The sequence below is a fragment of the Chenopodium album genome, chromosome 7, assembly GCF_948465745.1.
Source record: "Chenopodium album chromosome 7, dcCheAlbu1.1, whole genome shotgun sequence".
Lineage (NCBI taxonomy): Eukaryota > Viridiplantae > Streptophyta > Magnoliopsida > Caryophyllales > Amaranthaceae > Chenopodium > Chenopodium album.
The window spans coordinates 49,400,751-49,410,944 of NC_137840.1; the positions used below are offsets into that span (position 1 = coordinate 49,400,751).

Below are 10,194 nucleotides of genomic sequence, written 5' to 3' on the forward strand. Positions count from 1 at the left end.
CACAACCATCCCCTTAATGGGGAAATTACTCACTAATCATGATAATAACAAGATTAATCAACAAATAATCAAGAATCAACATGATCAACAAGCAATACCAACAACTAAAATAATAATCAAAATAAACAAATAAAAATAGAGAGAGAGTAAGAAATTGCTCATTAATTGAAGATGAAGGTCTACAAAGGATTGAACAAGCTCCTTCTTCAAAATCCAAGTTCATTAATGAAGAAAACCTCACTTTCTCTCTCTACCAAAGAAGACTAATCCTAACCTAACCTAAAACTAATAAGAGAGAGGAATAGATAGTTATTGAATGTTCTTTAATTACCCCCCAAAAAATGGGTATTTATACTAACTTAATAAAACTAGGAAAAATAAAGGAGAAATAAAAGAAGGAAATAAAATAATGAAAGAAAAGGAAATAAAAAGAAAATCAAAATAAAAACAAAAGAAAACAAAAGAGAAAAGAAATAAGAAAAGGAAAAGGAAAGGAAATAAAAATAAAAGAAAAAGAAAAAGAAAACCAAAACCCCCAAAACTATCAGCTACCCCCGATTTCCATTCATCACCATCAAACGTTTTTTTTCTTTCTTCTTGGCTGCTCTGATTCGATTCTCCTACCACCATCATCACGCATCAAAGTAATCAATCATCACCGCTTATCATCATCATCTTCATCAAGCATCCAAGATCGTGGCCGTCCAATTTTCTTTAAAACTCGCGTGCATAGCTCGTGAAGCGGTTCGGTCGAACCATGGGTTGGTTCGGTCGAACTACGGGGTTGGTTCGGTCGAACCATGGGTATGTTCGACCACTCCTCTTCGATTAACGAAACCCACAAAGTCTCTGACTCGAACTTCGACCGAACCACAAACGGTATGCTCGAACTTGATAAAAATCAAATTTTAATCTGATTTTTGCTTAATTGAGGGCCGAAATGCTTGATTGGTGTCTTGAGTAGTTGCGGGTCGGTTAGGTTGGTTGAATGGTGGTGTATTGGTTGCTGTGTTGCGCGGTGGTTTTGGTTTGGTTTGGGTTGTGGTGGTGCGGCTGCTGTGCGTGAAGGTGGTGGCTGGTGCTGGTGAATACGGGGCTAATGGGTTGGTTGATGTGGCTGCACGGATTGGTACGAGGGTGATTGGTGGTGTTTGTTGGTGGCAGCAGGTGAGTACGGTTGTTGTTGCTGCTGGTGTGAGAATAAGGGGTTAACTGGTGGTGAGTGGTGATATGCGTGGTTGCGTGAGGTTGCAGGCTGGTTTGGCTGTGGTGGTGTATGTGTGGTGGAGCAGGGGATGTGCGGTGCTAGGTGGCTGGGAGTGAGGCAGGTGTGTGTGGTGGCAGGTGAGCTGTTGTGACTGGTGGTTTGTGTGGTCAGGTGGTGTTACTGTGTTTTGGTGTGGTGTAGGATAATGAAGGAGATGGGGTGAAGGATAGGAGGCAGCAGCTTGGGTTGGCTCAAGTTTTGCGCCTTGAACCTTGGACCTCCGAACACGAACATGACCTTGAAACCCGGGACACCTACAACCAAAAACACGAGGGTATTACTAAGAGATAAAATAAAATAAAATAAAATAAAGTAAAATAAAGTAAAATAAAATAAGATAAATAACACTAAGCTAATAAAAATTAAATAAAACTATACAAGTAAAGAAAGTGAAATAAAATAGACTCAAAACCAATTAAAATAAAAAAGTAAATTAGAATACTTTCAAGGGAAAAATAAAGAACGAAATATAACAAATCAAAAGCAAACAAAATACGAAAATAAACTAAAAACTACGAAAAGAATTAAAACACGACAAAATTACCAAAATAAACTAGAAACTTTATTAAAGAGAAAACAAGAGAAAGAAATGAAAATAAGATAAAATAAATACGAAAATGACTCTAAAACTACTCCCTAAGAGTGACATAAATGTCACTCATCAGAGTCCAAGGGTCATTCCAGGGAAATGACCTTGCTTCTTCAGAATGGCATTGATACTGGTGTTTGAATAGGGATCGAAGTCGAGATGGCACTTTTCCTCCTCTTCAATCACGAGAACATCATCGAGCGAAAACCCCCAAAGATCTTCATCTTCTTCGTCATGTTCAACATGGACGATAGGAGTATCAATAACTTGAATGCGCATAGGAGAAGCATCGATAGTAATTGGAACCCCTCCAACTATGGCTTTCACTTTCTGGTGAAGCGATGATGGAATCGCCTTTAGCTCATGAAGCCAAGGGCGTCCTAACAACAGATTGAAAGATGCCTTAATGTCCACCACCTGAAATTTGGTGCGACGTTCAATGGCCCCAGTAGTTATATTCAGTATAATAGTACCCACGGCTTGACGGCGAGTATTATCATAAGCGCGAATCCCTTGAGTGGAGGGAGTCAATTCTTCATTCTTTATGCCCAACTTCTTTGCAGTATGGAGTGGGCACACATTGATTGTAGAGCCATTATCAACCAGGCTCATAGGAACATTCATCTGCCTACACACCACAGTGAGGTGTAAGGCCTTATTATGTTGATGCCCTTCCGGGGGCAGATCCTTATCAGAAAACGAAATTAGATTGCTAGTACTTGGCAACTCAGTAGTGAGAAAGTTGACCAGTCCTAGAGGAGTCATGTCATCATCAACTCCTATCTTCACCAGAGCATTCATCACAGCCTTTCGATGCTCGTGGGAAGTGGACAAAAGCTTCCATACATTCATCTCCACCTTGGTCTTTTGCAGTTGTTTGACCACATCGCTGTTCACAGGGTCGATGGGATCAACTATCGGATGTGATTGTGGTGGAGGTGGAGGTGGATTAGGTTGTTGCAACCGTCCACTTCTGGTGAGAACCTTGACCTCAAAGTGCCCCCAAACGTCTTCACTGGTTCCAAGAGATGAACAGGCTATATCCTTGAGATAGACGTCTTCATCATCACTATCCCAAATTCCATTCACTTCTTCAGTACTTGAGATAAATACAATTTCCGACAGAGGTTCATTCACAGGTTTAATGAGTATCGACGGATCAAAGGAGACTTCATCCCCCATGATAGCCAAAGCATCAGAAAGAGGACCTGTTTGAATGTTAGGCTTCTTGCCCCCTGGAGGGACAGGAAGTTGATTAGCATCGATCAAATCTTGGATTGCATCCTTCAGCCTCCAACACTTCTCAGTGTTATGACCCTTGCCTTGATGAAACTTGCAATAAGCATTGGGGTCGTAGCTAGCGGTCCTATTCTCAGGTCGAGGCTCTGGAAATGGTCCGATTGACATAATCAATCCTTGACCATGCAAACAGTCATAAGCAGCATCATAAGTCATTCCCAAAGGCGTGTAAACCCTCCTTTGCCTTTGGAATCTTTGAGGAGGAGCATTAAGGGCCAGCACATCATTGATATTGATATTGTTGGTAGCATTATTGGGCTTAGAAGACGAAGAAGGAGTGTCGTTCTTCTTGTTTTTCCAAGTGTTGTTGTTATTGTTGCTACCAACAGACTTCATCAGTTCATCTTCGATATTGATTCCAATATCGTATACAGCTTCAAAGGTACTCAGAGCCAGAAACTTCAAGTGTTGCTTGTACTTATGAGTCAGATTGGCAATGAACAAGCGAACCATTTCCTTCTCCTTGGGGGGATCCGCCAGGAGCGCAGCTGTTTCCCTCCACCTGCTTAAGTAAGTGGTGAAGCCTTCATTCTCTTTCTGTTTGAGAATGGAGAGTTCACGTTCAGAAGTCTTGGCCTTGATGTTACACTTGTAACGATTCATAAAGCTCTCAGCAACATCCTCCCAGGTCGCGACATGCTTGGATTCCAAAGAATAGAACCACTGTTGACAGTCATGCTCTAAGGAAAGAGGGAACACCGTAGGGAAGAGTGTCACATCTACTCCCTTACGAGCCATAGTTGTAGAAAAAGCCTTCAAGTGGAAAAGCGGATTATCAGTAGGCTTGAATTTGGGAATGTCAGCAGTGGAAAACTTCTCAGGAAGCTTCTCTCTTATGGACGAAGAGGTGACAGGCTGTTCCACATAAGTGAACTCTTCAGAAATCTTGCTCATCTGTTCCTTAATCTTGTCCATTGCAGCAGTAGTGACATTGTTTTGATTGTCTTGTTCTACAGTGCTGACTCTAGTGGTGAGTGTCTGCATCATGTCAGACAATCTTTCAATTGTCCTGTTGAGGTTCTCAATGTCTTCCTTAGTGGCCATTGGTTGAAAGTAGACTGGAGATGAATCTTGTGGAGATGATTGAGGTGGTTTCCTTGTACGCCTCTTTGGTATAAGAGGTTGTTGAGGTATGGACTCGAACCGTAACAATCTACCCCTGCTTCTTGACCAAGTGATGTGACACCGAAACAAACACACCTTTAATGACCAAACTTAACCTTGACCCATCCGGAAATTTTTTTTTTTCATTAAAAATCTATAATTTTGAAACTCTACTTATCATTATTTTTCGAAACTCTACCAAACTTAACATGGGAGGATACCATCTGACTTAATCCGAAAAAAAAACGACACAAAAACGAGACTTCCCTAAAATACGGTCAAAAAAAATGGTGCACGACTAAAAAAAGTGTGTGAACACGATATGTGAGTGATTAAGTGAGGTTATAGACGCGTGTTTTGACCGTATAGCTAGACACGACACAAAACTGGACACAGCATTTGCACAAAAATTGAAAAAAGGACTGACAGGACACTTTCCTGGGCACCGTGTCACGGTACAAATTATCGTGACACGGTGCAGTCTACCGTCAAATGGCAGACAACCCTGTGTCACGGCACTGTTCACCATGGCACGGCAGAAAATGCCGTGACACAGTGCGCAGTTCCAGGTCAGTTTTGTGATTTTTCCAGATTTTAACCGATTTTAGGTCCGTGCTAATTACTATGTGAGAATAAAAACCCTCGGTCATGGGTTAAACAAAAGAGCAAACACATAAAGGTTAGCACCAAACAACCACATAGCATTTAGGACCGATGATGTAAAAAAAGTTCGCAACCTAGAGTCAAGATCTATGTTCAACTATTGGTCAAGCTTTGGGTGTCAAAAGGGTACCATGGTTAAGAGTTTGAACGCGTTAGCAAGGCAGCCTCCCTTGAGGTTGTACGCCAACAGGCGGCTCCGCGAGTTCGTGATGAAATCGAACTCGACTCCATGGTTTGGGTGGATTTAATAACTCGGATGAACCCTTATTGCCATGAGCGTTTTTGGGTCGATAGAGCTTAAATCCCCCGGGGCTTGGACGCATGTAGAACACATACGTTTTTTCAGAAAAATCAAAGGAAGTCGACTGTGAGGAAAGAAAATAAGCCACCGGACTGATTTTAGGACTGCCGTGACACGGCAAAAATACCCGTGTAACGGTACTGTGCACTGTCAGACGGTGCACTGTACCGTGGCACGGCAGATTTTGCCGTGGCACGGCAGTCAGAAAATCTGACTGATGCCCTGTTTTCCTTCGCGCGCAACCAAGTTATCCAATTTTTCCTACGGGACAGACCTGAATGCGACGTTAAAACGTCTATGCAGATGCAAAAATGCCAAATTAATCACAGGAATATTTTTTCAAGAATCTTTCAAGTCTCATCCACTCATCTTAATTAAATACCGATCACTCAAATCGATAAATAATTAAGAATCCTCCCCAGTGGAGTCGCCAAATTGTAGGCGTCGTTTGAAGTGCGCCTACGTTAAAGCATGTTGTGAATATGCTTGGCACTCATAGGAAGTAGGAATTGACATTACGATTAGGGACAACGATTAGGGACAAATAAAGTAGGGAGCCGCCAATAAGTTTTTAAGGAACTTGTAAACCGTTCACGGATCATAAAAAGGCAACCACGATAAGGGACAACAATAGGCAACAACAATTGACCCGTGAAGGTTACACCCCATTCATAATCCATGAGATTACTAGCTCCATATGGTTCGGAACCACGAAAGGAGGATCGGGGATGATGGTACAAAGTGAGTCATGGAGTCACATTCGCCCGTATTGGCCTCTACTCGATTCTTATATTGAAAAGCATTCTTGTGACCTCAATGGCATACAAACAATAATTCAATTCGCTCCAAACTATTATTTAACTAAATTAGTTTAATATTAATGCACACGTAATTCTAAAATATTGGTGATCACTTCAATTAATAATAAGATTAAAAGGGATCCTAAACCGGTTGTCCATATTATCTTATTAGGCGTGATTTTCAATTACATATTCCCTTTAAACATGTAATATGGTGATCATAAAAATAATAGAATAACATTAATATTAAAACCAAATTAATCACAATTTCAACAACATAAAATCGTTAGAAAAATAATAAAAACAAAAGGAGCATGATCCTTACTTTGATTCTGTTTGTTTGCAACTACAAAATAATAAACGAGTTAGTAACTTCAAGGAAATAAATAAACAATAATTAAATTAAATAAAATAAAATAAAGTTGATTTTGGGGCCAAACCCTCAAACAGTTCTACCTTTCACGCCTTGGCTTAAGGACAGAACCTCAAGTAAAATATGGACTCCTTTGAGTGTTTGAAGAAGGAATTTTGAAGTGAAAAGGGTAGGCTAGTGTTTAGGCTAAAGCATAGAAGAGAGAAAATAAAATAAGAGAAATTCTCGGTGCCCCGTACATCAGAAATGAGGGGGTATTTATAGGGAAAATGTGCTGAGGGAGCACACGGAACCCTAAAATGATAAAAAAAACCTAAAAAAGTATCCCGTGACACGGTCAAACTGTACCGTGACACGGGAAGCTCCACCGTCAGACGGCGTGACGCGGGATAGAAAACGCGTCAAGGGTTTACGCGGAAAAGACACGGAATGTCCCGTGTCACGGCAGACTTCCCGTGTCACGGGAAATCCCACCGTCAGATGGGAAGGATTCCCGTGACACGGTAGGTACCTGCCGTGGCGCGGGAAATTCCAGCCCGTTTTTCCGTCTAAATACATTTTTAACCCTAATTTCTTTCGGTATTTTAAGTGCCGATTGATAATTTCGGGCTTTTTCTGACTTATTATTATTTGGGCTAAAATAAGAAAATAATTAAATAAAAATAAATAAAAGGTTTGGGCCAAAAATAAATAATAAAACAACAAAATAAAAAAGGTTTGGGCTAGAATTAATTAATAAGTTTGGGCTGAATTTAAAACTATGCTTTTACCAAACATTAAGACTAATCCATGGACTGTTCAAAAATATGAATTTAATAAAATACGATTTTTTAAGCACTCTCGGGATTAAATACTAAACCCGACCAATAGTGGCGGTGAAAGGTTGTTCATCATCGGGTTTGGTTTTGGGGAGACATTTTTAGGTGTCTACACCCGCTGATCAACCATGAAGCCCAGACACTTTCCACCTTGCACCCCGAAGACACACTTGCTGGGGTTAAGCTTCATTTTATATTTTCTAAGGGTTATGAAGGTTTCCCTTAGATCAGCTATGTGGTCCGAGCTTTCCTTGCTTCTAACAATCATGTCATCAACATAAGCCTCAACGTTCCTGCCTAGCTGTCCTTCAAAGATCTTATTCATCAAGCGCTGGTAGGTAGCCCCGGCATTTTTCAGGCCGAAGGGCATCACATTATAGCAATACACCCCCTGGCTAGTGATAAAGGCTGTGTGGGCTTGATCCTTCTCTGACATGGGGATCTGATGATACCCCGCATTGGCATCCATGAAGCTTAGGAGGGCGTGACCAGCGGTCGAATCCACCAACCTATCAATCTTAGGCAAAGGATGATCATCCTTCGGGCATGCCTTGTTTAAATCTGTAAAATCTACACACATACGCCAAGAACCGTTGGGCTTCCTAACCAGCACCACATTGGATAACCACTCGGTGTATTGGCATTCTCGAATGAAACCCGCTTCGAGAAGCTTTTTAACCTCAGCGGCTGCAGCTTTGTTTCTCTCCGGCCCAGCATGTCGGAGTTTTTGCTTGACGGGCTTGTAGCCCTCCTTGATGTTTAGCTCATGAGTCATTACCCCGGGGTCTATGCCCGGCATTTCATCTGCTGTAAAAGCGAAGATGTCTTTGTACTCTCTAAGTACTTGAATGATTTCTTCCCTGAGCTGGGGGTCCAAGTTCTTTCCCACCCTTACGGTCCGAGCAGGATCATCCCCTAAGGGTATGCTCTCATCTTCTTCAATAGGCCTAGGCCTGCCGTATTGCTTTGGATTCTCAGCCATGTAAATGCTCATGACCGGGTGCTGAGGTTCATCAATTTCCATCACTTTCCTCTTGGCCCCCTTGTCCTCCTAATTGACGGAGCTCTCAGGTGACTTCAAGCTATCCACATAGCATTTTCTTCCCTCGAACTGATCTCCAAATATCTTGCCCATCGATCCGTCATCGGTCTCGAATTGGAGGAGTAAGTGATAGGTTGAGATGGCAGCCTTAACCCTATTGAGAAGTGGTCGGCCAAGGATCATGTTGTATGGCAGAGGGGTATCCACAACTAAGAACGTGTGAACCAAGCTTCTCCCCTTGTTCTTTTCCCCCAAACGAATAGGAAGCTTGATCGTTCCTAAGGGGTATACATGATGCCCCCCAAATCCCACTAAGGGTTTCTCTAGGGGTGTAAGGTCACCTCTTCCAAAACGCATCTGCTCGATGCATTTCCATGTGATGATATCTGCTGAACTTCCACTATCTACTAAGATCTTCTTCACCTTAACATTGGCCACCTTCATATGAATCACTAAGGGGACATCATGAGGCCTTTGAATCTTCTTTCCTTTGTCATCCCCGAATACCATGAGGGGGTCCTTCGAGGTAGATGAGGGTGTGCCGATATCATAGATGGGCTCTTTGAGCAACCGCAAGTGACTTTTACGTGCCCTGTTAGACAAACCCCCGGAGGCAAACCCTCCGGCTATGACATTGATGCTCAAGTTAGTGTCAGCTGAGCTATGGGCTTCTTGCACTTCTTTGGCGGCCTTGCTTTGATTATCCTTCGTGGGGGACTTTAGATATCTGTTAAGCTTTCCTTCTTCCGCTAGCTTGTCAAGGGCTCTCTTGAGCTCTCTGCAGTTCCGGGTGGTATGACCACACTCCTTGTGGTATTCACACCAAAGCTTCTTGTTTCTCTGCTCTATCGACGTGTTCATGGGGCTAGGCTTAGGAAGAATAGCCTTGTGCTTTATGTCCAAGTAGATCTCACGCCTATCAGCATTGTACTTGAGTCCTTCATCATCACTCTCAGCCCTCCTCGGCCTTCTATTCCTGTTGTCATGGTAATTATCTTCTTGCTTCCTCTTCCCCTTGTTGCTTGCTACGGGTGCCTTGCACACCTCACTAGCTTCAATGATCCTTTCAGCTCTCTCCATGGCTTTAGAGAAGGTGCTCACCTTGTCATGGACAAGTTCAAACTTCAGCTTGTTAGACTTGAGGCCAAAGAGAAGGGCTGTGAAGGCAACGTTGTCTTGGAGGTCGGGGATGAGCTGAGACTCGGTGTTGAACCTCTTGATGTAGTCCTTAAGACTTTCATTTTCCCCTTGCTTCACCGTCATCAAATGGACGCTAGTCTTTGTTTGCCTACTCCCAGCGATGAAGTGCTTTTTGAACTGAGTGGCTAACATGTCAAACGTTCTTATGCTCCCGGGGGTAAGGTTGTTGAACCATGTCTGAGCTATGCCCTTGAGAGTAGTATGGAAGAACCTACACCATGAGGCCTCACACCCGGTTTGGACTCCCATCTGTGCTTTGTAAGCGTTCAGATGGTCCGTCGGGTCTGTCTTTCCATCATAAGGGTCCAATGTAGGGATCTTGACCTTGGGAGGAATAGGGGTATTCATTATCTCCTGGCTGAAGGGGGTGATGTTCTTGACAATCTCGAGCCTCCGTGGCCTGGGGGAGGGAGGACGCTCGGGGCTTTTGCTTACTGAACGAGCGGGCTGATCAGTTCCTCTTCCTGGTCTTGAGGTAGCTGAGTGAATCATGCTATCTCGGTACCTTGTTGACCCATGCCGAGAGTGAACTCTAGTTCGACCTCTCTGGGGGGTTGTTATCTTCCTTGGAGTTCTCCCTCCTGGAGTTGATTATCTCTCGGGCATCTAGAGTGCCATCCTTCAGCCTTCGGTCATTGATGATATCTCTAGCATCTCTTGGCCTGCTTGGCTGCCTTGTCTCCCACTGGGGGCCATGGGACTGATTGGGCTGAGAGCGACAAGATGTCTGATGCTGAG

General features: G+C 43.0%; 1 protein-coding gene across 1 annotated transcript; it reads right to left on the minus strand.

Annotated features, from left to right (window-relative positions):
- Positions 1-8,265: 8,265 nt before the first annotated feature.
- On the minus strand, positions 8,266-9,804 carry LOC145640264 (uncharacterized). The gene has a single exon (XM_081691566.1). The coding sequence runs from the start codon at positions 9,802-9,804 to the stop codon at positions 8,266-8,268; it is 1,539 nt and encodes a 512-aa protein (XP_081547692.1).
- Positions 9,805-10,194: the final 390 nt, after the last annotated feature.